Source organism: Octodon degus, unplaced genomic scaffold (genome assembly GCF_000260255.1).
Source record: "Octodon degus isolate 3935 unplaced genomic scaffold, OctDeg1.0 scaffold00004, whole genome shotgun sequence".
NCBI lineage: Eukaryota > Metazoa > Chordata > Mammalia > Rodentia > Octodontidae > Octodon > Octodon degus.
The window spans coordinates 29,558,153-29,585,091 of record NW_004524580.1 but is presented as its reverse complement, the minus strand read 5'-3'; the positions used below and the strand labels follow the sequence as shown (position 1 = coordinate 29,585,091).

General features: G+C 43.2%; 1 protein-coding gene and 1 pseudogene across 1 annotated transcript in view; one reads left to right on the top strand and one right to left on the bottom strand.

Moving 5' to 3' along the window:
- Ano4 (anoctamin 4) overlaps positions 1–26,939 on the bottom strand; it is a 318,013-nt gene that overhangs the window by 58,098 nt on the left and 232,976 nt on the right. The window contains exons 9-14 of the mRNA XM_004623837.3: positions 25,081–25,187; positions 13,712–13,767; positions 11,457–11,578; positions 9,083–9,217; positions 7,792–7,888; positions 3,428–3,488 (exon numbers count right to left, since the gene is read on the bottom strand). Coding sequence (XP_004623894.1) covers positions 3,428–3,488; positions 7,792–7,888; positions 9,083–9,217; positions 11,457–11,578; positions 13,712–13,767; positions 25,081–25,187 — 578 coding nt within the window. The remainder of the gene's footprint in view (positions 1–3,427; positions 3,489–7,791; positions 7,889–9,082; positions 9,218–11,456; positions 11,579–13,711; positions 13,768–25,080; positions 25,188–26,939) is intronic.
- On the top strand, positions 17,713–19,171 carry LOC101565018 (annotated as a pseudogene).

Sequence of the window (26,939 nt, the reverse complement as noted above, 5' to 3'; positions counted from 1 at the left end):
TCCCTGAAGCACAGGCGGATGGTTACAAACCTATCTGATCCTAGGCCAGAGGACTTAAAGAGACTCATTTTAACTTCTGGTCGTGCCCGTTTCTGATTTCTGCCTCCATCTCGTCCTCATCACATGAGGATAGTCGCAAGTTTCCTTAAAGATTACTGCAGAGATAGAGCCAAGCAGAGTGTCCGGTGCTAGGACAGCACGAGCACAAGTGAGCCCCCAGTAAGCATGTGCTTCCAGCATCCCTGTTGTTATTGTTGGCTGCGTTAGACTCCTGCAAAAAGGCGTTTTTCTTTCTGCAAAGAATCACCTGGGTTAAATCATTCTTTTTTCTGAAAACAACCACATTTCTGGGCTTAGGATTTAAGCAATGAGTTGTCAACCAACACAAAACAATTCAGAGAGTGAATTATTCTGGGCTTGTTTTGCCTGGAGTGGCCCTAAAAGGTTCCCCTGTGCCCAAAGCTTATTGCAGATCGTTTATCAGAATCTTGCTGCATCTGCTCCCAAGCTCAGAGCTGTCAGCGCTCCAGCCCACCCGCTCACAACCTCCGAAGCGTCTCAGTTCCAAGCTCCAGGTCGAGCCCATTTGTCACCACAGCATAAAACATTCCAGCTTGCAGAGAAGGGATGCAATCTCTTTTCTAACAGTGGTGCTGCAGAGAAATCGGTAAGCTCTGTGTTACAGGCACATGTCGCTATACCAACACTTCACTTCTAGCAGTCTCAGCAGAAGAATAAGCAATCATTACAAAGTAATATCTAAACTCAGAGAAATTCTGAAGTGGGTAAGGAAGTTCTGTGTTTTAATTCTCCCCAAGTTTCACCAGGATACCACACAGTACCGAAACACTAACTCATTACAGTAGTTTAAGAGGCCAAAGAAGAGGATGGGCATGTTAGAAATAATCCCTGTAGCCTTTGGAACCATTAGGGTTGGGTACTTAGGGCAGCCCTATCCCTGCCTGGGAGAAGGCTTTTCCAGGCCTATCAGTATGCTGGGCAAATATTTTCATTTTCTATGTGTGTTATAATCTGAAAGAGTTTGAGGATCACTGTATATATTTTCTGCAGTTTCCTTAATTGTAGCACTGGTAAGATTAACCACTGGATGGCTTGTTATTGATACTAATATGTTCTTGAAAAACACGATACACATTCTTGATGTTCAAGCTCAGCCTTAAAGCCAAAGCCTTGTTAGGGTAAGCTTCATTTTCAAGGGACTACGCAAGGAAGGCTATCGCAAATGGGAGAGCTTTCACAAGGCCAGCAGAGGAGGCAGGGGTTCCCCAGGGCCAAAGACTGGGCCGGTTCAGAGAAAGGATATGGAAGCCAGCAACCTGAGAGACCTCAGTCATGTGAGAGGACTGGGTCTCCAGGACGATGCTCCGTGAACTGTCTCCCTTCCTCTCTCTCAGCCTCTGTGGATCTTTCCATGTCATTTCCTGCTGCAAACTCCCTGTACCATGCTGTACATCCCGGTTCAGATTCTGAAGAATAAGTGCCGGGGTGGCCCTAGCAGTCCCTGCCTGGGAAGAACCTCAGGCCTTCCTCTAAGAATGTCACAAAACTGCCATTTGACTGATCTTGGGGGAGACACCTACTTTACTGAAAGGAATGGGTGTCACAGAATCCAAAACTTGACTTTCAATAAGCTGTGATGGGCAGAACAATTCTTTTCAGATGGTTTCTTTTTTTTATTTCATGAAACATATTTTATTATTTTTGAAACATATTTTACTCTTATTAAAATATTTTCATCCAAAGCTTTTTTTTTTTAAGCAGGGTTTTTTTTTTTTTTTTTTTTTTTTTTTTTTGGTGGAACCAGGAATTGAGCTCAGACCCTTGCACTTCCCAGGCAAGCACTTATTCTATTGAGCCATCTCCCCAACCCCGGGATGGTTTCTAAATAGGGAGAATACAATATATCAGACTCACCCTCTTTCAAGAGCAAGTTTTTATATTTCCATTTAGGAAAAAAGACCATTTAAATGCATCTATTGTGTCATAAGTAAAGTATGGCAATGTCCTTCTCTTGTTCTTTATTTTCTTCTTTGCATCCATCAATCCATTGATCATTGAGCCATCCATCCATGTATCCATCTATCATCCACCCACTCAACATATATATATATATATATATATATATATATATATACCTTCGCTCTTCAAAAATGAGGTTTCCAATGACCACAGTAGTTCTCAAAGCCATAACCCTACGAAGGGGCCCTAAGTTGTGCGTGCAAGCCATGCTAAGCACCATAAAAACCCCATAAACAAAATATATTAGAAATTCAAAGGAGAGACATCTCAGTTCACTGGAGCAGGTGACATTTCTGCCGGGCCTGGAAGATGGGGGCGACTACAATTCACTCCTGATACAGGCAGCAAAATAAGCCTCGGCCTAAATTTAGCAGGATTTTGTAACAGAGACTTTGAGATTCTGGCATTGTAAACTGTGAGATAAATGTATAATTATTTCAAAAACTCACATGAAAATGAAAAGACATAGTATAAAAATTTATCTTTCATTAGCCTTCACTTACTCCTCTGAAAAACTGCCATTGCTTGTTTATTATGAATTTGTCCAGATATCTCCCCTTACTGTAAAATAAAATCAGTATGATTGTTTGACTACACAGATAATATTAATACCATTTTACTGAAATAAATGAACTATGTAGCCCCACACGCTGCAGCCTAGTAAGTGAAGGAGCTGCAATTTCAACCAAGCCCTGCTGCTGCCAAAGATCTGGATATTTCTGTGTGATCTGGGGAGATGGGCTGGTGGCTTGAATCACTGTCAAATGGCCCAGTGCAGTCCCAGGAATAGCTGTCATTTCTGGAGACCCATTTTGTCCTGGCCTGGAAGGAAGCCAGGGCGGGCTCTCACACACAACGTCTTTCCCATAGAATGTTGTGTGAATACTGAGATGGGTATTGGGCTCTCCCCAAACACTTTATTTATTTATTTATTAATTTTTTTTTTGGCCTTTTTGAGATAAGGTTTTACTATGCAGTTCAAGCTAGTCTTGAACCCACTTTGTAGCCCAGGCTGGCCTCAAATTTATAGTGATCCTCCTGCCTCAGCCTCTCAAATGTTGGGATTACAGGTATGCACCACCACACTCAGCCTTTTCATAAACTTTTGGGAGAAGCTCTTTTTCTTTTGTCTCCAACAGGAGATAAATTTTATTTTAATAATAGAGATAGATGAAGTGGCTGAAGATCTAAGAGGGGAAAATTGGACATGTCTCTCCTCTACAATATAACTTCAAATGAAGAACCAGTGACTAACTGACCCACTTGTTGGTGATGGAAAAGCCCACAGTTTACCTAAGCTTCTTCCCTCCCATCCAGAGAAAGTCCAAGGGAATGGGCCATCATGTGTAGGAGGGGACCTCAGGTGTGACAGTCGCAGGGCACTTACCCCAGACAGCCATGAACACAGCGAAGAAGACCGTGGCTCCGTTGTCAAAAAGGTGGGTCACCTGGAAATAGAAGGAGGACAGTTAGGCTAATTCGTGTGTGATGACGGTGACGTCGATTGTCAAGATCTGTAAAATGCTGCGGCGATGCAATCAGTTTCTCAGGGCGGCTCTTCGGTGAGCATTCCTCTCGGGCCCCCATCAGAAGGGATTCCTCCAGCTGGGAAGCGGGTCGGGAGCAGAAGGGAGAGTCAGAGGCCCCAGCGGCAGCGCTACGAATCCTGTTTGTGAGCGGCAGCGACCCACACATAGCTGTACACAGATACAGCTCTATGTAAGACCGGGGAGACATTGCTCAGAGGTCCCTAACTCCCACGGAGTTAGGAGTCTCTAACTCCCAGTTGTGAACCCCTCATTTATGCACCCTGGAAACATGGCTATTTCGTTTGTGGCTTCGAGCAGACATTTTCTGTGTTGCTCTCTGGACTCAGAATTATCAAGTCAGGAGACTGGAGCCATTAGCAGAGCGCACGCCCGCCCCTAGGAAGGCCCGGTACCCGCTGTACGCACGCACGGCGCATGGCCCAGGCGGGCAGCAGCCCCGGACCTCCAGAGTAACGCGCTCTGTTACAGACACTGCAGCGGAAGGTTGAAATATCTATTCTCACTGAAAATGCGTAAGTTTATCTCTGAGCCAAGTATGAATCACACCAAAGCCCATGCCAATCGAAGTGGTCCCTGATAGGTTCATAAATAAAGCATTATCCTTTTCTTGGACGTTTTACAGTTCTCTGTAAAATACATTTTATTGTCCCTCAGAGACGGTACCAAGTAAAAACTGGTCTTTCTCTGCTGTCTCAGAGTGTGCAATACTTCTGAATATTTCGGAAGTTCGTATCTTCTCCTTTGAACCTAGAAAAGGCACAGCATTCACACACCTAACCTGCGAGAAACCTCTGAAGTCGCTCATGCCTGCGCCGCAGGGAGCGGCGAGCTGCGCGATTGGTAGCCGCCTAACCCTAGCCCAGAGCTGGGCGCCCCGCGGGTGCTGTGTGCTCTCTGTCCGGGGAACCCGGTAACCGGCGGGGGACATTGCTACGGCATCGTCGTAGGGCCAGGGAGGGGCTGTGTTCTCGCTGTGCTTAGCCATCATCTCTCCTGCAGTCTCCTTTCTCCAGGCTACCACATCTCTCTTGTGCTGGCCCCAGCGAGCGTGGGATCAAAGCAGAACCATCACAGCGCTCCCCAGGGCCCTGTGTGGACCTTTGGAGAGAGACCATTTTCTGCAGCTAGCAATCTGGGGTGTGTAGTGACTAGGAAGAAGAACTTCCGGTCCCCAGCGGATGCTACGCTGATGGCCCCCTCTGCCAAAATCAACCACAGAGGCACAAGATGGTAGATTCCAGAGATTAACAAGAGCAAAACAAAGACCCTGTGAAGCCCCAGGGCAAATGGAAGGCTACGTGTCTCAGTTATCTTTCTCTCATTGCTGGGATAAAATACCTGACCCCCAAAGTCAAGGAAGAAAAGGTTTATTTAGCACACAGTGCAGGTTTCAGTCCATACTCGGCTGGCTCCAAGGCAGAGTGACACGTGGCACAGGGCAGCAGCTCATGGCGGCGGAAAACAGTGAAACAGCAAGAGTGAAAGGGAGGTGCAGAGGCAGAGAGCAAGCTTCTCTCCCTTCCTTCTATTGCACTCAGGCTATCCTCAGGTATAACACTCACATCCCAGCAGCACTCACACCAACAACCTTAGCATTGGGTTATGAATTAATCACAAACTCTGAAAGCTGCTTCATGACAGCACGAGGCTTTGGGGGGACACCTAGACACAAACCATAACACTACCTTAAATCAGTGTGTGCGTGCACATGTGGCCATGCGTGTGTGTTGGTGGTGGTGCTGGTGGTTGCAGATCCCAAGCAGGGTGAGAGCACAGATCAATCTGTAAACTCTGTTCTCTCCTCCCCATGATATGGTCCTTGGTCACTTAGCTTCTTATATACGAGAAATCAGCTACATTGAGCCATGCCACAGATGTTGGGGTCCATGGGTAACGTCAAGGGGACACTCTGTGTCGTGCCCAGTTGAGGCCTGGATAAAGCAGGCCCTGCCTGGCCAGCTGCCTGGGGCTTCCATGCCTTAGCTCATTCCCTCTTAAAAATGAGTTGACAGATTGTGGTCACTCAAGCAAAAGTGTCTTCTCCACTTCCCCTTTGTTTTAGGTAGGTTGAAAAATGAAATTTCAAGTGCCAGCCAGACAGCTCAGTGGACTAAAGCCCCTGCTATGTGTGTGGCTGGCAGAAGAGACTTTTTCCTCCAACCCTCTGTGCAACTTGGGAATTACTATACCACCTACCTCGACTGTGCTACAAGAAGTAGAAACTATACCTATAAGTTACTTAGCTATGAGTACAAGTGTAATCCAACTACTACAAAAATTATTTTTTCTGGCTCTCAGGTAGGTTAACTTCCAGTGGAAGGCCCTATAGATTCTTAATGTGTTACTCATGGTGATTTCTTTAAGGAATTGCAAACTCGAAGAAAGCATTTCACTTCAGGACATATTTTCCCATTAAAAACTAGAAAAGCAAAATATCTGAACTTCAAATCAACCAAAAAAAAAAAAAAATGGATTCTGTTTCTCTAAAGCAGAATTTCAAAACCTGAGTTGTCTGGGTTTATCTCACAACCTTTAAACAAAATTCTATTACAGACAAAACCCTCAGTCCTCACCAAATCGCTCTTTCTCAAGGCCACTGGTAAGTTTGTCCTCACGCACTCGGTCTGTCTGTCCGTTCTCCAAAGATAGGGAGAGCTGTTTGGTGCCTTCTTGGTCCCTTGTGACACACACCAAGAGCCCAGGCCTTTCTAAAGTCACAGCTGCCTGCTGCCCGCCCCCCCCCGCCCCCCCCCAGGCCACCTGCAGGGCTGAGGTGCCCTAGTGGGCAGGCTCCGAGGCTGTCCATCAAGTGTTCTCTCTTCAAATGAACGAGGCTGTTGGAAGCCAACAGCATAATTACACAGAACCAGGCTGCAGTAATCGCAGAGGTTCCGTGAAATCTGCCAGCTCCATTTATAGCTGGAATCTGGGCAAACGCATAGCGGTGGGGCTTGAAAAACATATTATCAACCCAGACTCCAGCTATTCGGCGTTGGTGATGTTGCCCCTAAACTAAAAGAAAAAGCACTCTACAACTGTGGTGATCACATTCAATATTTTAGTAAAGATATGCTGACAAAATCACATCTGCTAGAAATAACAGTGCCGTGGTTTTTACTTTTTTCCCAAAGCACTTTTACAGATTCTCTGTTCTTCAGCTACCACGATGGTGACCTGAGACAGAAAGGGGAGGGAAGGCCTGGAGTTTAGATACGAGGAAGGGCGCTCTCAGAAAGCCCGCATTGAGCAACGTCCGGGAGGCGAGCCCCGAACCTCTGCATCCAGATCCTGCCCATCGTGTGGACCAGGACGAAGCAACAGCGGCGTCACCGGCTGCCACCTTACTGCTTGCTCAGCCCTGTGCTCTGTCCACATTGGACCTCACTTTTTACAACCATCTCGTGAGACCAGCATCATGCGCTTCATCTTACAGCCAAAAAAAAAAAAAAAAGGGAGATGGGTAGGGAAGGCACGCTTATAATCCCAGCTCTTGGGAGGCTGAGGCAGGAGGATCGCCATGAGTTTGAGGCCAACTCAGGCTAAATAGTGAGGTCAAGACCAGCCTACACCATGTATTAAGACACTGTCTCAAAAAAGCAAAAGCAAAACAAAACAAAACAACAAAAACAATCTCAAAAGTCCCACAACCCCAGAACAAAAACCAAATGGCTCTGTGATTAAATAACTTGTTCTCAGACAAGTGCTAAAGACCCTAGTGCTGAAGACTCCAAACCTACGTCCAGCGTGAACACTGGGGAATGGGAGCGGGCTTCCTCCTGGAATTCCGCACCCAGGAGCAGTTTTTCTGCTGTGCACCGCCCGACAGTCTGGTGCACACTAAGCAGCCCTTCTCGGAATAATATTTTTAAATGTAAAAGATAAACTGCAGAGGATCACCAAAACCACGCGACACACTGGTTCTCACAGAACGCGAGAACATCCCTCAAGACCTGCGCAGTGACCCATGCAGCGTCAGCGATGAAAGTGAGCTGCTTTCACCAACAACGAAATGGTGAGCCTTTTTGTGACCCTTTCTTCCGATGATACCTGCAGCCACGGCTTTCTCTGCAGTAGTGTCCCGAGGGACAGCAGTAAGTCTGCGGTAGCCCTGAATTCACAGAGGGGATACAGCCGTGCACCACCCCGACAAAGGTCGTGCGTTACGTTCAATCCAGCCAGAACACTGCCTCTCTGGAATTACCTTGGCGTAGACACAGCTGTCAGATAGCCTCATGAACGGACAGTATTTGTCACACACGGGACACATGATGATGTCTGTAGCTTGGCAGACTTCTTTACTGGAAAGAAGAACAGATGAAGACCGCATTTTCGGGGACTTGGATCATTTCCTTCTCTGCAACTGTGTTGGAACGTTGGGCTGATAAGTAAGATCCAGTAGACCAAATTTTTGCTCTTAGGAGTTTCTTAGCTTTCTTTGTTATTAATGTAAATGAGTTCTTGTACATTTAAATACTTTGATAAGCCTACTTACTTATAAAGCTATTTCTTGGCTTTACATAATTTAAGCTCAGGAAAATACATGAAACAAAACATTTGCTATTGTATCTTAAATTATACAAAATCCTTCACAGCATTTCACAGGTCTGAAACAATTTCATAGAGAATTATGGAAACAGGATAACTAAAAATGTCTGCCTTGCTCCCTCTGTGCCTGATCAATTAAAAGTAAGAATGTAGGAATTAATAAAAATAGTGATTTTCGTTCTGGGGAAAAACCCCACATCTTATTGACAATTTCAGTCTCAGTACTCAGGAGGCCGAGGCAGGCGGATTACCACGAGTTCAAAGCCAGCCTGGGCTACATAGTAAGTTCAAGTCCAGCTGGAATTACAGAGCAAGTCTCGGTTCCAACTAAAAAAAATTCACCAGAAAATAAAATATTTTTTGTAGGCAGAGGCTCAATCCTAATTTTTATTTTTTGAGCCATTTATAAAGGGTACAAAGACTTTTAAGGTTGTGGTCCAGTTTTGCAATAAGATCTTTAGGAATATCTTAAAGTATATTTGGGTGAATATATTCAATTCTGGAGAACCGAGGGAAGAACTGTCACACTGACTTATCCGCAAGGCACTTGGTAAGATAGGCTTGTGGCCCAGGTTTGAAGAGTGCCTATAAAAACAGACTTTACAAAAAAGGCTGGTTAGTCAATGATTCTGCAAAATCTGACATTTGAGAAAGATGAAAAACCGAGAAAGAACAACTTTCAACCAGTGAGTGAAGGTGATTTGTCACATGGACGCAAAGAAGGTGTGGTCCTGGAAACGTAACTTCTGCTTCCTTGGTAGGTGAAGACCACAGCTTTAAGGGCAATGGAGAGAGACAGCTGTGAATTGGACTTAGACTTTCTGTCCTGAGGTTGCTAAGGAAGGTGGGGTGAAAAGCTAAGCGAGACCCCAGTCTGCGGACACCCCGAAGCACAAGCAGCCATCCCTATGCGAAGCAAAGGCAGGCTCCCTTGGGAGCTCCTGTACCTGACTTGGCAGTGGTCCAGGGTGGTGACACCATACAAAAAGACGAAGAGTCCAATGAAGGCAGCAGGGAAGAGCATGCCGGTGTACCAGCCCAGCCAGGCAAAATACAGCCCAATCTTCTCTCCAAAGTAGCGCCTGTTGGAGACAAGCACTTTGAACACACAGTGGCATATGAGGAGGTAGGCACTGGAGCACACTTCCTGCACTCCTGTGCTCTGTAGCAGCCTTGCTGGTGAGGGGAAGACAAGGTAGCCAGGAGTCAGGCACAGGGATCAAATCTGAACTTTGACTTCCAGTGTCTTCCTTATGACTTTCTATCCAAGGTAGAATTAGTCTTTCTATAAAAGAACATGATCAAACACAAGCTTTTCTGGACACAGAGTGGGGTGGAAAGGACAAGAGTGGGGAGAGGGAGGCTGAGTAGGGGGCTCTTCTTGTCACAACCCAGGCAGTGGGAGTGGCAGAGGAAATGCTAGGGTGTGCTTAGACTGGAGAGATCTGGAGGAAGTCAAATGAGCAGGACAAGAAATATTTACGAGATGAGGTTTCAGAGCTGCTCTCCAAGTGCATCGTGCTCCAGACTTGCTTACCCCTAATCACTGCCCTTCTTTCTGGCTCACCAAAAATCCAGCTGCTTTTCTAGGACTCAGCTCTATAGAAACTCCCTTGGGTGCGCTGGGCTACACCCACCCTTTGCATGTGTCTGAACTGTTGTAAAACCTACCACCTCTCTCACACATTTTACCTCTTCACGCAAGGGCGGGTGCTTTTTACTGGTTGTCTCAAGTATATGTGGCATGTTTTTCTGCAGGAAACTGATTTTCTCAATGCCGGAGACCATGGCTTTTGGTGTATCTGCCAACAGTACCAGCACAGTAGTTGAAATACAACAGGCAGTTAATGAACATGCATGGACAAACTACAGCATCACCTCGAAGCCCCACTGTGTGAATGGAGGCGGCGTGTCTGCGGCAGTGACCTAGGATTTCTAATCAATGTGATCCTGTAATGTGGGACTGATGCTGAAAAGACATTTGCTTTCTTTTTTTCCCCTCACTGTTTATCAAGCACTGGGTACTGCCAAAGGAAAGTGATTTCATCTCAGACAATGTTCTCTACTCACCCAGGTCATCTGGATCTTTTGTTATCTATACAAAGAGCAAAACATGATTCACCAGTGACTTTGCAACATCAGAGGATGCACTGGGTGACAAGAAACCAGGGCTCTGGCAGGAAAAAGGACTCCTTTGGGATGAAATCAAAAGTGATTTGTCTTTTTCTTCTCTTCTCTGGGCTCACTTCTTAGGGCCCAGGCACAAGAGAAACATAACCGGCTGGTGTAGGAAGTTAGACATGACTGTCCCTTTAAAGAGGACCCCGTGAAGTAGGGGCTGTCACTGCTCAACCTTCCCCTCCAGTCTAAATAAACAATAACATGCCAGAGGGCAGTGCTGCCATGCCAAGAGATTGGGCAGATGCAGACAGTTGAAAAAATACATTTGCACTGCACAAGTATCATAGGTTGAAAGCATGGACTCTTTGATTGGCAAATTAAAACAATCTTTAAAGGTTATTAGTTTTAAATTAGAATTAAAATAAGCCAGAAATGTGTTGGAATGACAGTACCTCATCTGTCTTATTTGTGTAATGTGGGATGAGAATTCGTTACCCAAAATGCTTGGGATCAGCAGCATTTCGAATTTCAGAGTTAAAAAAAAACTATTTGCAGTATCTACATACACATAAAGAAGTATCTTGTGGCTGGGACCCACGTCAAAATACAACATTCATCTATTTTCATCTACAATTTACCCACATAGCCCAGAGGTCGCTTTCTATAATATCTTTAGTTCACCTGCAGATTGACTTTGATCTGTCACATGGGCGTTAGGATTTTTGAAATTGTGGCATCAAATCAGCCCTCAAAAAGTGGAGAGTTTTGGAGCATTTTTGAGTTTTGGATTAGGGGGTTGTAAATAATATTTTGTTACGAGTGAATATAAATAATGTGCCCTTTCCCCAGGACATTCGTCACTGTCACATGGGTGACTTGTTCCTTATGGAGGCCTGGCTGATCTACTGGGTTCCTCCTAACCCTAACCCTAACCCTAACCCTAACCCTAACCCTAACCCTAACCCTAACTCTAATCCTAACCCTAACCCTAACCCTAACTCTAATCCTAACCATAATCCCAACCTTAAGGAAATGCCATCCCCATCAGAGAGGGTGGGTTTACCAAGGACACCAAAGTCCTCTGAGGAGCGCCTTCTCCGGGAAAAGCCAGATGAGGGCAGAGCTGGGCAGGTCACTGCTGTCCCCAGATGGCTTTGTACCTGCTGCAGATGTCACTTCGGCAGCTGGGTGAGCACTCACCTCACCAGATCCAGGGGCTGGTATTTGTACCACACGCCCCAGGAAGCCCAGCACTCATAGAGAAGATGTCGGTGGTTTACTGCTCCGTGTGTTCGGATGGAGTTTTTACTTCTGTAACTTCCCTGCAACAAAAACACCACTGCCAGTGAGGGAATACACAGAGAGCCGTAAGGAAGCACTGTGTCTTACATCAGGAGTCAGGAGAAAGGAGAAAAAGGGGTGCAAGTGGAGGCAGTCTGATTGGGGGTTTGGACATTGTCCTACTGACGGTACTACCTGATGAAGTGTGTGTGTTGCTTGCTAGAATCAGGCTCAAACTCAGCTCAAATTCAGTTCTGCTGGGGGACATCTTGGATGATGCCCCAGACACTCTTAGCTTGGGTTCCCTAATCCATCATGAAACTAATACTATTTGTCTCATTAACTTTCTCCTGTGGTTTGAATGCATGAAGTGTCTGGCACAGAGGCCATGCCCAACCCTGATTAGCTTTCCCCTACATTTCTCAAGAGAGGGTAGCTGGTTCCAGCGGCTGTGGCCAGAGAGTTATCGCATGATCTTATCAACAAGGTAATCCTAGAACATAAGAGCCAGAAGCCACCTCAAGACCTTCGTGTTTCAAATCTAATTCAACCTCCGCATTAAACAAATGAGGACACCAAGGGCCAGACAAGTGGGAGGTCAGATCCTGGCACTGCTGTTTCACAAACATAGAGGTACCTCTGGGAGGCAAGCTGGATGTTCCAGCTAACCCAGGAGTCCTTTCTCAAGGGAAAAAGCTAGAAAGAAAGAAACTCTGATGGTCTCAGCTCAACCGCCAATTCCCTGCGTGAGGCAGAGCAAAGTTAACCTTACTCTAACTGCTATTTAAAATTCCAGTACAACAACTCTAAAGGTTGTTTTGAGGTTAAGTAATACAATCAAGTTAAACTGAAAGTAAAATGTCAAGACAGCGAAGAGGTTATAACTGCTGCTGTCACCACTAATTTGGACATTCCCTTCACATAGATCCAAAGGTCTTGATGGGGAGATGAAAGCTGGAGAGAAGCCTGGGCGGCTCTGGGGGTTTTGCAGCTCTGTTCTATGCACCGACCACTCTGACACTGTCCTATATGGGCCAGCACTGAGCAGGAGTCCTTTTTCTAGACAATGATAACAAATAACTATCAGCAGCTACACCACCCTCTTCGGAGAAACCCTTCTTGACAGAGTTCAGCAATGTGTGTGTGTCTCCTAAAAACTTTTGGGTCAAAATGTTTACTTCTGTCAGACTCTAAGGAACATTCCAGAAATATCAGATGGTGGCCAGTAAGTCACACATCAGAACACAGTTTCCAGTATTCTTGATAAAAAAGCTGTGATGAATTCTGTCATGCCATTACTATTTTCTTGGTGTTTACAAATCAAGAGAAGAAATATTATAAGCCAAACAAAAATTAGGCTTTGGGAAAATTTTCCATTTGCAGAGAATGGGAGTTGTCCCCCAAAGTTTATGGGCAAACAGTTTCACCCTGGCTAGTTCGTGAGGTCCCAGATGGCAGGTGCTGTGCAAAGAACACAGTTATCTTTGCATTCTTTGTGTCACAGAGTAACTGTTAGAGAGTTGGGACTGGTCACCACAAAAATGACAATAATTATGAGGCTTATGCTCCTGCAAACCTACATGTATGATTCTGGGTTAAACCGAGCAAGATCAATAGGGGAAAATCAAGTTATGCACAGGGTGATGACAGTTACACTTATGAAAGTCATAATATATCATAAAGACCATGAAGTAAATGTCAACACTTACACATCTTACAATCATCAGTACAATAGTAGGAATTTCCATTTATCACCTTTTGGTTATTAGAAATTTGCCAAATAGCTTCCTCCCACTCTTTCAAGAATAACACTAAGTACATTTGTTGCAAAGAGTATCTATTTCAAGAATAGTGCTCCCTCATGCTGCTGCTTCAGACCTATCGTCAGTGTCTTTTTCACGACTTAGACACCGTGCCCACCTCCCCAGTTCTTCTGAATTCATGCTGGATGGCCTTGATTTAAATATTCTTTTGAGTATATTAAAAGATACAGAGAAACAAATCTGTGCTGAGGGAGAGATAGAAGAAGGCAAGCAGACTTTCCCTTAATACCCACTGAACAAATTAAATTCATTCTGAGCAAATGCCATATCAACAAATTCAACTGATGACTCTCTGTACCAGCTGGCTTTAGTAACAAGACATACAAGAATGCTGATAGGAAAGTACAGTACCTCGTGCAGGGGAAAAGCAGCTTCATAGGAGCCATTGGTAAGCAAGCGATTCAGACCTAAGGCAACAAATAAGCGCATCTGAATTAATACTGAGTTTGAGTCTTCACAACGCTCAGTGGGAGTGTAAGGGCTGTACTTTCTAGATAGACAACATAGGCTTCCACTAGTGATTCAACTCATGTAGGGACAGTAAGAGTTTCAAAATGCAGTTTTTCTCTCTGCTAGAACATTGGCATCCAGGGCTGGGAATTCAGGTTTTTCTTTTTTTTTTTTAAATTCAAGTTGTAAACTATGTAATTGTCAAAGATTGAATCGATTCAAAGCATACAATGTGATGAGTTGATATTCATATAATTACATCATGATTACCATAATGAAGTTAATTAATGCACCTGTTATGGGTTAGATGTAGAATGTGCCCCAAGGTCTCAAGTGTCCAGAAAGGGAGTTTTGGGAAGATGACTGGATCCTGGGGTGCTGATTCACCATAGATTCGCCCACTGATGGGGTCACAGCCTAGTGTGCTGTCGGAGGTGAGTTCCAATTGGAAGAGGCAGGTCGACCAGCAGGATTTCTTTTTTCCATGGCTGAATAATATCCACGGTGCATATGTATTTTAATTTACCATTTATTTGTTCACAGACACTTAAGTTGCTTCCTTAGCTTGGCTAATATAAATAACGCTTTTTAAAAATCTGACCTCTTTCAGCATAATCATTTTGAGATTCATCCATGGTGTGAATATCATGAGCCCATTTCTCTTTATTGCTACATACGATTCTGCGGTAGAGACATATACCAACTTGTTCATGGATTTTCCTCATGCTGGACATTTTGGTCGCTTCTACTTTAGGGTTGTTACAAATAAAGATGCTAATACTTAACGTATAAAGTTTTGCTGGACTACATGGCTTGTTTTATTTTTATTTTATTCTTTAGCAAATACATAGAGTGGAATATCTAGATTGTACAACAGGTGTGCATTTCACCTTTTGAGAAACTGTGGACTGTTTTCTTAAGGGGTTACACAATCTTACGTTTTCATGGTCAGTGTCCGACGACTCAGGTCCCTGCACCCCTCATCACCACGTGGTGTGGCCAGCCTTTCGCAGGAGGGCAGTGAGCTCTCCGTAGTTTCAGTTTGCACTTCCCTAATCAATAATGCTACCAAAGCCTCCCATGTGCTTGTTGGCCATTGGAATATCTTCTGTGAATCATCTGTTCAGGTTTTATGCCCAAAAAGAATTTGTTTATAACATTAAGTTTAGAGTTTTAATGCATGCTAGATATAAGAGCTGGACTAACATGCTTTGAAGACATTTCCTCTTGGTGCGTGGCTTCTCTTTGCATTCTCTTCCAAACTTTTTGTCAACTTCAAAGCTTTAATTTCGATTTTGTCCAACTTGTCTGTTTTTCTTTCATGAGTTGTGCTTTTAGTGTCATACCTGGGAAGTCCTCCACTGACTCAAGGCCACAAGCATTTTCTCCCATTTTCACTAACACTTTTATAATTTTAAGTTCTGCACTGTGATTCTTTTGAGTCGACATTTATGTAGGTCCACCAGAACTCACATTTTGCATATGGATATCAATCATTCCAGCATTGTGTTTTCAAAAGTAAAGCTTTTTGTTACTAGACATTCAACTAATTTGAAGATAATACCATGCAATACAGCTACCATTGTTGAATTCCAATTACTTTATTTAATGAAATTTTGCATAGCTTCTAATGCCTTTTGTTTTCTATTTCATATTCTTTAGAAAATGTCAAGTTTTTATCCTTTGAGTCTGTCAAAAAATACATTTTCATATGTATGTAGCTCCATCTCTGGGTATCTATCCTGTTCCATGATCCGTTTGAGCTTATGCTAGGGCAGCACTTCTTGATTACTACAAGTTTATAATAATTTGTGAAATCAAGTAGTAAGAGCCATTAACTGCTGTTCTTTTTCACAGTTGTTTTGGGTACTATGGTCCTTTCAGTTCTTTTGCATTTTTGAATTAGCTTGTCAATTTCTATGCACATGCAGAACATCTTTTTGGAGTCCGATGGTTTTGCATTGAATCTATATATCAAATTGGGAAGAAATGATATCTTAAAAATATTTTAAAAAGAATATTAAATCTTTTCATCTGCTAATGGGGTATATCTTTATATTTACTTAGCCCTTTTAAAATTTATTTGGCAGTGTTTTGGAGTTTTCAATGTACAGATCTTTCTTAAATATGTTTTGTCATTTTTCCTTCAGTATTTAATATTTTTTGCTGTTGTTATGAATGACATTGTTTATAAAATTCAAATTTTTTACTATTTACTGATTTTTTATAAAAATAAAATTAGTTTGGTTTACATCAGTCTTGCTTCCTGCGATCTAACTCATTTCATTTTTAGTTGTAGTGGCCTTTTTGTAGATTACATTGGAATATCTACATAAATGATCATGTCACCTGATAACACAATTGGTTTTACTTCTTTTTTAATACAAATGCTTCTTACTCTATTTTTTGTCTTATTTCGTTGTCCAGGAAAATGATGAACACAAGAGCAGAGATGCTGGTTTTGTTCATTATCTTAGAAGTAAAATATATCATTAAATATAATCTTAACTATAGTAAGCATTTTGTAAGTGCACTTTATGGGGTAGAGAAAGGTATTTGTAGTCTGTTAAGGTTTTATCAGGAATGGATACTGGACTTAAATCCATTTTCCCTGTGTACAGAAATGTTAATATCATTTTCCTTTTTCTGCTTGCTAGCATGGTCAGTCATACTGATTGTTCAGAGAGGAAACTGATCCTTTTCTTTTTTTTTTTTTTGGTTCTGGGGATTAAACCCTGGGCTTTGTGTGTGCAAGGCCAGAGCTCGACCACTGAGCCACACCCCCAGCCTGTGACCCTCTTTCCATGGGCTTGCAAGGCTCACCTTGAATAATCTCTCTTTCAAGGATTCAAAGTCAAACTGATTGAGGATCTCAGTTGCAGCTGCAAAATCCCTTCAACTTTATGTATCATAGTTCCAGGAGTATAATTCCTGGAACATGTATTATAGCATATAATTTCTGGAATTATATATAATAGTTCCAGGTATAATTGCCACTGTAGTATTCTGGTGGTGTGCGTATGTGGTGTGTGTGTGGGTAAGCCACAGGCCCCAACCACACTCAGGGAAAAGATGACACAAGGCCGTGGCTTCTTAGAGAGCCATTCTGTGGTGTGTGTACTGCAAGATTTGAGCATTTTATGATTTTTCCCCCAAAGAACCAGTTACTTGTTTCAGTGATTTTTCTCCTTCAATTAGCCATAATAGCATCTTGGATAACCTTCACTGGCTATGATACTGCTGCTGTGCAGAGCTTCTCCATTAGTTTTGCATTTATAGATTTCTGTTTTGATTTTCATTATTTTTAAGTTTAGATTTCAGTTCCTTTTCCAATTTCTTAAGCTGGTGATAAGATTATTAATTTGGGACATTTCTTTTTAATGTAGACATATCATGGGATGTATCTCTCTCCACTATTTACTGGTATTCCACACTTTTTGTTGTTGTTTTTCTGTTCATTCTTTTCAACATATTTTCCCTTTTAATTTCCTCTTTCCCCAGTTGCTTAGTAGTGCATTACTTCTTTGACATATATATGAACATATTTCCAGAATTGTTAGAATTTAATGCCACTATACTCAAATAACATATTCTTGATGGCCTGAATCCTTTTGGTTTGTCGCCCCCACCACCACCCCTGCCTGGTATGGGCTACTCTGTGGGCACTTGAAAAGAACAGCCAGAGCACTCTAGGGCCGGTGGGGCCAGGTTTATTGATAATGCTGTTTAGACCTTCTAAATCCAATTGAGTTTGTATTTACTTATTCTATCAATTATTGAGAAAGTGGTTAAAATTTCTGACTATAATTTTGGATTTGTGCATTTCTCCTTACATGTCTGTCAATTTTGGCTTCATGCAGTTTGAAATCCCACTGTTGGGTGCCTAGAGCAGCCGAGGCAAGATGGGTCAAAGTCAGAGTGGTGGCCACGGTCCTGGAGGTGGCAAGAAGGATGATGAGGATAAGAAAAAGAAATATGAACCTCCTGTACCAACTAGAGTGGGGAAAAAGAAGAAGAAAACAAAAGGACCAGATGCTGCCAGCACAGTGCCACTGGTGACACCTCACACTCAGTGCCGATTAAAACTACTCAAGTTAGAGAGAATTAAAGACTATCTTCTCATGAAGGAAGAATTTATTAGAAATCAGGAACAAATGAAACCATTAGAAGAAAAGCAAGAGGAGGAAAGGTCAAAGGTAGATGATCTGAGGGGGACCCCAATGTCAGTAGGAACCTTGGAAGAGATCATTGATGACAATCATGCCATCGTGTCTACATCTGTGGGCTCAGAACACTATGTCAGCATCCTTCATTTGTGGACAAGGATCTGCTGGAACCCGGCAGCTCAGTCCTACTCAATCACAAAGTGCATGCTGTGATTGGGGTACTGATGGATAACACAGATCCTTTGATCACAGTGATGAAGGTGGAAAAGGTCCCCCAGGAAACCTATGCTGACATTGGTGGGTTAGACAACCAAATCCAGAAAATAAAGGAATCTGTGAGCTTCCTCTCACCCACCCTGAATACTATGAAGAGATGGGTATAAAGCCCCCTAAGGGGGTCATTCTCTATGGTCTGCCTGGCACAGGTAAAACCTTGTTAGCCAAAGCAGTAGCAAATCAAACTTCAGCCACTTTCTTGAGAGTGGTTGGCTCTGAACTTATTCAGAAGTACCTGGGTGATGAGCTCAAACTTGTACGGGAATTATTTCGAGTTGCTGAAGAACATGCACCATCCATTGTGTTTACTGATGAAATTGACGCCATTGGGACCAAAAGATATGATTCAAACTCTGGAGGTGAGAGAGAAATTCAGCGAACTATGTTGGAACTGTTGAACCAGTTGGATGGATTTGACTCACGGGGAGACGTGAAAGTTATCATGGCCACAAACTGAATAGAAACTTTGGATCCAGCGCTGATTAGACCAGGGCGCATCGACAGGAAGATCGAGTTTCCCCTACCCGATGAAAAGACCAAGAAGCGCATCTTTCAGATTCACACCAGCAGGATGACACTGGCCGATGATGTAACCCTCGATGACCTGATCATGGCAAAGGATGATCTCTCTGGTGCTGATATCAAGGCAATCTGTACAGAAGCAGGTCTAATGGCGTTGAGAGAACATAGAATGAAAGTAACAAATGAAGACTTCAAGAAATCTAAAGAAAATGTTCTTTATAAGAAACAGGAAGGTACCCACGAGGGGCTGTATCTCTAGTGAACCACAGCTGCCTTCAGGCAAGTGGTTGGGACTTTGCTCAACCCCTGGGAAGGATGAGATTTGGGAAGGTGCCCTGAGGGAGACAGTTGATTTTTATCGGTAGCATGGCATGTCTTTTCCAATATGACATACAGGGTGCCTTTGTCTGTGGTCACTGTGCTGCTTGCTCTCTGCTTCCCAATAAAATGTGCTCTTTCACAAACAGTCAAAAAAAATCCTACTGTTTACTGCATAAAAGTTAAGATTTTATGCCCACCAGCAGATTAACCTCTGTCATTATAAGAGTGGGTTTCTTTATCACTGGTGACATTCCGTGCACTGCAATCTACTTTGTGTGATAGCAGTGCCTTCGCTCCAGTTGCCTTTTGATTACTGTTAATAAAGTTTGCTTTTATCCATCCTTTCATTTTTAACATTTTTGTCTCCTTATGTGTAAAGTGCATTTCTGAATAGGGGGCTACAAGTTGGGTTTTGCTTTTTATTCAATGCATCAACCTCTGACTTTTGGACTGAGAACCGTATCCCTTCTATAATATAATTATTTATGGATTTACATTAAGCCTGTGGCATCATGGTTTTCCATTCATCCCATTTGCTTTTCAGTTTTATGCTGTGGTGGGACAAATTCTATCTTATGATTCCATTCTGTGCCTGTTATTTTAGTATTTACAATTCTTTGCTTTTATTATTTTAATGGTTGTCTTAGAGTTTATAGCTTTCTCTTCCACTCATCTGAATCTACCCTCAAGTGGTTAAGAGTCTATTCCCCAGATAATCATACAGTAAAAGGACCTTCCTCAGGGGACCTTTGTCTCTCCTCCTGCCTGTTCTGCTATTTTCAACATACATATTACCTTTATATATCTTAAAAATTTCATACTATATAATGTTATTATTTTGGTTTAAGTGATCATTATCTATTACAGAGATTTAAATAACAAGAATAGTTACATATTTTATAAGAAGGACTGCCTTTAACCTCTATAAGTCTTCTGGTGATAAATCTTTCAGTTTTACTATATCTAAAAATTTGGTGTTTTGGCCTCCAGTTCTTGGAAATATGTTCACTGAGAGTCCTAGGTTGACTTTTTTTCTTTGACCTTAAAGACATCGCTCCATCGTTATCTAATTTGATTCTTTCCAGGGAGCAATCTCTATAAAAGTTATTTTTGCAATTTTGAGTGTAGCACATTTTTCTGCTTTTGCTGCTTTGAAGATTTTTTTTTTATTTCAGATTTTAGAAAAGCTGGTTATGTAGGCTTTAGTGTTACTTGCTTTTGATTTCTTACACTTAGTGTTTCTTGAGCTCATTAGAGCTGTAGGCCTATGGTTTTCATTCAATTTGGAAGATTTATAATCATTACTTTTAAAAAGGCTAACTGCTTTTGTGTTCCTTTTTTCTGATAATAACATCTGTTCTGAGTAGGTTCTGCTGGGTGGGTTTCTCTCCTCTTTATGGAGATTTCTCTTCTTATTTGTACGCCTGATAATCTTATTGGCTGTCCCACTGAGTTTTCCTTTGTTGCCAATATGTATTTTGTTCCTATAAATATCCTTGAGCTTTGTTTTGTGACACAGATACTCAGAAAGACTGATGCTATTGGGTGTCACCTTATACATGTGGTGGGTGAGACTTGCTTTGTCTAATGGAAAGTAGTCCTTGTCATTATTGATGCCAGGAAATAAGGACCCTCAATATTAAGACAATGAAAATGAGCACATTGCTTACTCTCCTGGGAATTCTGTGCTGTTTCAGTCTTGGGGAAATCCTTTTGGATGGTTCTCTCCCACCTTGGGTTAGTGTGTCACACTTGTGTGCTGACCAGCACTGTCTAAAAGTGGGGTGGGGAGCCCTCCACAGATCTTCAGCGTGGCCCTGTGCTACTCTCCACCTTCTGGAACTCTGCTCTGAGAGCTGCCTCGGTCTCCCTGAACCCTCAGCAATGTTTTCTCAACTCAGAGAATCCTCTGGGTTCTGCCCAAGTTCTCCCTCCTTGTGCTACTGCCAAGAACTAAGGTAATAACTGTGTCAACTGGAGCTGCATCCTGTTGCTTTTTTCCTTAAAGTTCTATTTTTGGTTTTCTGCTATTCAGTGGCTTCAAAATCATTATTTTATACATTTAATCTGTGGTTTTGTTCTCTCTCTCTCTCTCTCTCTCTCTCTCTCTCTCTCTCTCTCTCTCTCTCTCTCTCTCTCCTTTCTTGGCAGGAAGATAAATCTTGTGCCTATTCCTCTATCTTGGCTGGAAGTAGAAGTTTAATGTGTTGATCTTTAAAGTATCCTTCAGATTAAGATTTATGTTATTTCCTACCATAAACCTTGAAGAGGGCCATTGGATTGTTATCTCTCACATGGCTTATAAGTGGGACACTCTCTATACTTTAAATCTTCACCAGAATCCAGGGGTTTAGCCTAACCTGAAAGTGACAAATGCACCGATCTGTATTTTTAAGTGATGAGTGCAATCAGTGTTGAGATATTTTAAATGACAGTGACACTAATGTGCCTAAGCTGCTTGACACTGTCAGTGAATATATAAGAAAGGCATTTTAAATACAAATATAAGTAGGGATTTAAATTTTGTCTAGCATGCAGGAAACCATCAATAAATACCTTTAGAATGACTGGACAAATTACTGATTATGTAAAAACCTTTGATTTCTTGGAGTTTCTATTGACTAATCCATGTCAAAGTTTTCAGACATCCTGGACATTAGAAAAATATGATTTACAGGAACTTAATAAGAGATTCCGACAATGATCTTTGCAAGTATATCATAATTCATCAAAGTCCTGAAAAGTGAGAAAGTAGCTAATACTTAAAATCTGTCACTTCACTAACTTAACGTCGGAATACAAATTTGAAAATATAGATCAATGTCAATACACACGTACTGCTACATAAGTATTCACTGAGCTACTCGTTGCTCTGTTCTGAAGGTGAGTTTTATCAGGTTTGATGCTCACAGTTGTATTAAATTCAGAGTAAAGGTGGAAAACTTACATTGGCCATCTTACGTTCCACTAAAATACTCTTAGGGATCATGTCTAAACATCAATCTTTTTGTGATATTTCTAATCAATGCTGACACACTCGAGATGACACTTTCAGAACATGTCAGGCAGAAAGTGACATGGAGGAACATTAATTCTATCAATGAATTTTCTTCTTTGAAACTAAAGATGACACTGAAATATCAGATCAACATACAATTTATAGTGTTAGTCTATACTTTTCAGCAAAATACGTGACTGTGGGTTGATAATTTATTCTTTGATTTTTTTTTTCTAATTCGACATGTTGCCATTTCATGCTTACTAACTTCCAAAGCACGGACGACCTTGAATAGAATCCTCCTTTTTAGTTTGTCAATTGTGATAATCTTTTACTGGGCTGGGCTAGCAATGATAACATTCTTCCAGGGCTTTTCAGAACACTTGCTTTCTTCTATCTCTCCAGTAATTGCAAAAACAGTTTCCCTCTTGAGAGGCAAACCTTAGGTCTACTAATCACCACACGGTCTCGCTGTGCAGTTATTGACTGCGTAAGGAGAGCGGGAGTGAGACAGCTATCTCCCTTAAAAGGCCTTCAGTTCAGTTTAATGCACATTTATTGAACTCCTGTATAGACACTGGCATGGGCAAGGATGCTACAAAGATGAAAAAAGACTGTTTAGTCATTATTCTGGAACTTATTATCTAGCTAGTTGTTTTCAGCAGGAGATTCTCCACACATAATGGTGCAGTACAGTGCCAATGAGAATAGCACCAATGGTCAAGGCACTGCTTTGTAAGTTGTTCGCACTTTACAAAATAATACAGAATAGACACTGCCATAATAATTTCAATTCACCCATTTGGTAATAAATTCATAACTGAAAAGATATGATAGAAAATTATGCATAGCACAGTCCAGGTTTATTTAAAATATTCAAATGAATGAGAATCGACATAAAAATGTAATCCACGTAATATGTGGATTATTTTGGACAGGATTTTTGGTGTGGGGGTTACACCTAGGCCCTTGCACCTGTGGGGCAAGTGCTCCCTCACTAAGCTGCGCCCCAAGCGCTGCAACGTGGTCACAGTGCTTCTCCTTAGGTGGCTGATCTTCCTGGTGTCTTGGAAAGTTATTCAAGACAAAGAAGAGTTTGTGACTTGCAAAAATCACCACAGGAATTTAGAGGAAGCAAGAATTCCTTCGCTGTGGAATGGCCACAGAGGACTTCACGGCAAGAACATGGCTCCAGGACCGGTGTCTCCTGCAGGCAGGATGAGATGTGTTTAACCCTAACGTCTTGACGTTGCGAAGGACTTCCATCAATCAGGGCTTGACTGTGCCCACCTCAGTGACTCGGCCTGAACGTGACAGTGCAGGTGTATTCTTAGGCACTCCAGGCAGCTGTCTGTTTCTAGGTAGCCACCGTATTTTAATTCATGCAGCTTGGAATTAAAGGAGGTTTTTGGTTTTTGTTTTTTTTTCCAGCTTCTTTATGTTAGTGACTCATGTTCAGCTTGCATTCAAATCTGCTTTTAGCATGATGCTGTTGAACAACATTTCTCCCACACTGGACGGAGGGGGCTGTTTTGCCAGATCTGAGTATAGCACTTGGCACCTATCAGCTGGCAAATGCCACTCTGCACTGGGCTGAGAGTCACTGCTTGCTGAGGTATCTGAGGCTCCTGACTGAGTGGCTAACACCTTTCCTGCATCCTTCTGGCCCACCTCCCCCGAGGGCTTGATGGGGAAGCCATTTAGGCTATGTAGCAGTCACAAGCTGGTGGCCCTTCAGCTCCACATGCAACTCAACTGTCTGCTGCGCAACAAGGCAGTGATTTCTCCTTTGCCAGCTGCAGGAACTGGTAGGGCACAGACGGAGGGATGGGCTTCTCTCCTCAAGAGCAATATGCTTCTCTCCAAGGCACCTGCCCAGCTGCTTCTACAGCACCCAGATCCTGCCGTGTTTGGTGGCTGGCAGCAAGGAGCTCCCTAAGGCCATATGTCCTGGTACCTCCTGGGTGGTGTCATGGACCAGAGATTCTGGGGAGCATCCCCAGTGCACTTCTCTAGGATGCACCAAGGAGGGCTCCCCAGTATTCAGCGAGCATGTTCTTAGTAGGCCTCCAAGACTTGTCCTACCAGAGCTGCCCCTTCTCAAGATGGTCTGACTTGTCAGGGGAGACTCTTACTATCTGCAGTTCTATTCCCCCACATTTCTCTTCCCCTTGGCCAGCTCATCTTCCAGGCCTCCAGCTCCCTGCTGTGGTTTATTATTTAAATTCAATTTTCTCTGTTCCCATGATGTGTGTTTTTATTTCTTCACTGGACCCTGGCTGATGATGTAGGTCATTATTAAAACCATCAATAAAATTTTTGCTGGGATAGAGATAGGGATAAAGCCACCCAAAGCTTCCTGATACATGATAATCTGTTTAATAAGGCAGGAAATTTGGTAATAGGGAAGGAGTCTCATAAAAATGCCTAAAATATAAATGGTAGGGGCTCCCTAATGGGGAGATGATTAGCCCAGGTGTGCTAATTCTTGTCTCTGCTCGCTTCCTGGGTCTCAAATACCCAACCCCTCCTCTCTCCACTGGCCCCACTAGCTCAGGGCTGAGTATTCCCAATCTTGTCAGCTTTCCCAGTCTGCCTCTGTGACACCACCCACTATACTTTCTTTATGTTACTTATCTTAACTGTTTCTTCATTTAAAAATGAAAAGTCTTGAGCATAAGCTCCTGGAGAGAATTGAGCTTACCCCTCAAGGCCCTAGCTCAGTGCTTGGAACACAGTACAGGCCCCATAAATGCTTGTTCAATTCAGAGAATCCCCATGATCCTAGACCAGTGAGATGACGTGTGGCTTAAGGAAGACGTTTAAGATGCCAGGAAGATTTTACACTGGTGAATGATCTACCGAGGGAGTAGTTAGAGGTTTTACACACAATAAATTCTTGCATAGACATAAACACAATGAAAATAAGAGAAGAAATTGAATCCCCAAACAGCAAATGCAGTTTGTAGTACTAATGTGCTACTTACCAATTTTGTTTTTTCCTTCTTCATACTTTATTCTTTGTAAAATATGGTGCACGATTCTGCTTCTTGTGGCATTGTTGAAGAAAGTGTCTTTGTTGTGTATGATGAAGCTGTACACACATATTGAAAACACAGGTTGAGGATTAATGGAGGGTGAGGGCTCTAATGTTTGCCATAACTTGGGGCTGCACAGGTGGAAGTGTCTTCAGCTGGCCCTGAAGGGCACATCTGGGGCAGCACGAGAGGGCCCAGTGTCACTCCAGACCCTGAGGCTCACAAGTCTAAGTAGCTTTAGATCTCAGAATCCTGAGCACTAGCCTCAGTATGCCAGGAAGGAGCTAGAGCCAAGTGAAATGAACAGACATGAGCAGATAGCTAATCTAGGTCTTGCACCCTGCTTGGCTTAGTCAGGTCATTAGCTAAATCCAACGAAAACTTCATCTTGTCTCCATCTCCTCTTTTCCATCACCCCACCCCACCCGTGTCACTGTTGTGTGGTACTCCATGAATTTTAAGACTTGGAACTGGCTTGGGTGGGGGCTATAGAAGCTAGGTGTTTATAGTTGGTCCCGCTCAGGGGAGAAGGGAGGGGTCAATTTCTGCAACTTCTTCTGTCCTTTATTTTCCCATGTTTCTGCCTGAACAGAACCCTTCTTCCAAAGCACATGTTTAAGGTTGCTTTCTGTTTTAGTCTTCAAAGTTTGTCAAGGGTACATATGCAAACACACACACACACACACACACACACACACACACACACACACGCTATGCTTTCCAGTAGGTTTTCCAGGTAACAGAGCTTCTGAAGGTTGCTTGAAGCCTGAAGTGGCCCTGTGTTTTCTTCCCTGAAATATGATTCATGGTAGGATGTCAGGGATGATGGGGAATGTCAGTGCAATTGCTTTATAAAATGTAAAATTTATCAACTGGGCACACTGGACAGGCCTCAAGTCAGTTGGACACCACGTGAGGCATATACATGTGGAGAGCCCCCCTCCCCCAGTCCCATGCTGGGCTCACCTCCTCCTCCTCCTCCTCCTCCGCCTCTGCCTCCTCTTCCTCCTCTTCCTCTTCTTCTTCTTCCTCCTCCTCCTCCTCCTCCTGCTCCTCCTCCTCCTAATCCTCCTCCTCCTCTTCCTCCTCCTCCCCCTCCTCCTCCTCCTCCTCCTCTTTCTCCTCCGGCACATCTCCATGCCCCTCCAGCTGCACACCTGCCCCCAGCACTCAGCGCCGCCCTCTCTGTACTGTGTTTTGTCTTACAAGCGCATTTGTTTACTGGTCGCTCTGCACTGTACTGTCAGGTACTTGATTTCATTTTTCTATCACATGTTTACAAGGGACTCTGTAAAGGACTGATCACACACTGCTAGGTGACACAGATCCGGTCCTGGTCCTTAGCTGGCCGTGGTGCTGTGCACCTGTACTTCCGCTACTTGGGAGACTGAGGCAGGAAGATCACAAGTTTGAATCTTGCCTGGACAACTTAAGGTGACCTTGTCACAGAATTAGGAAAGTAACAAGGCCTGGGGTCCTAGCTCAGGGCAGAGGCGCTGGATGTCATTTCCGTTACCATAACCCAAACCCAAACCCAAACCAAACCAAAACAGCAGAAGTCCTTGTCACTGAGGTGTGGACGACATAAGGAAAATGAACACGATTGTGAAGGGTAGAACCACACTCCCCTTGCATGCCTGCCCCCCAGGTCCCCAAAGACCGTGGGCTTGCTCTGGACAGAAGGCCAGGTCTGGCCTCTGGAGCGGTGCAGCCAGCGAGTGGCATGGACCCAGGTGTCGAAGCTCACAGGTTTACCCGGGGAATCTGGGCTATTCGCATTTATTCCAGAAGAGGAAAGCCCTGAGTGG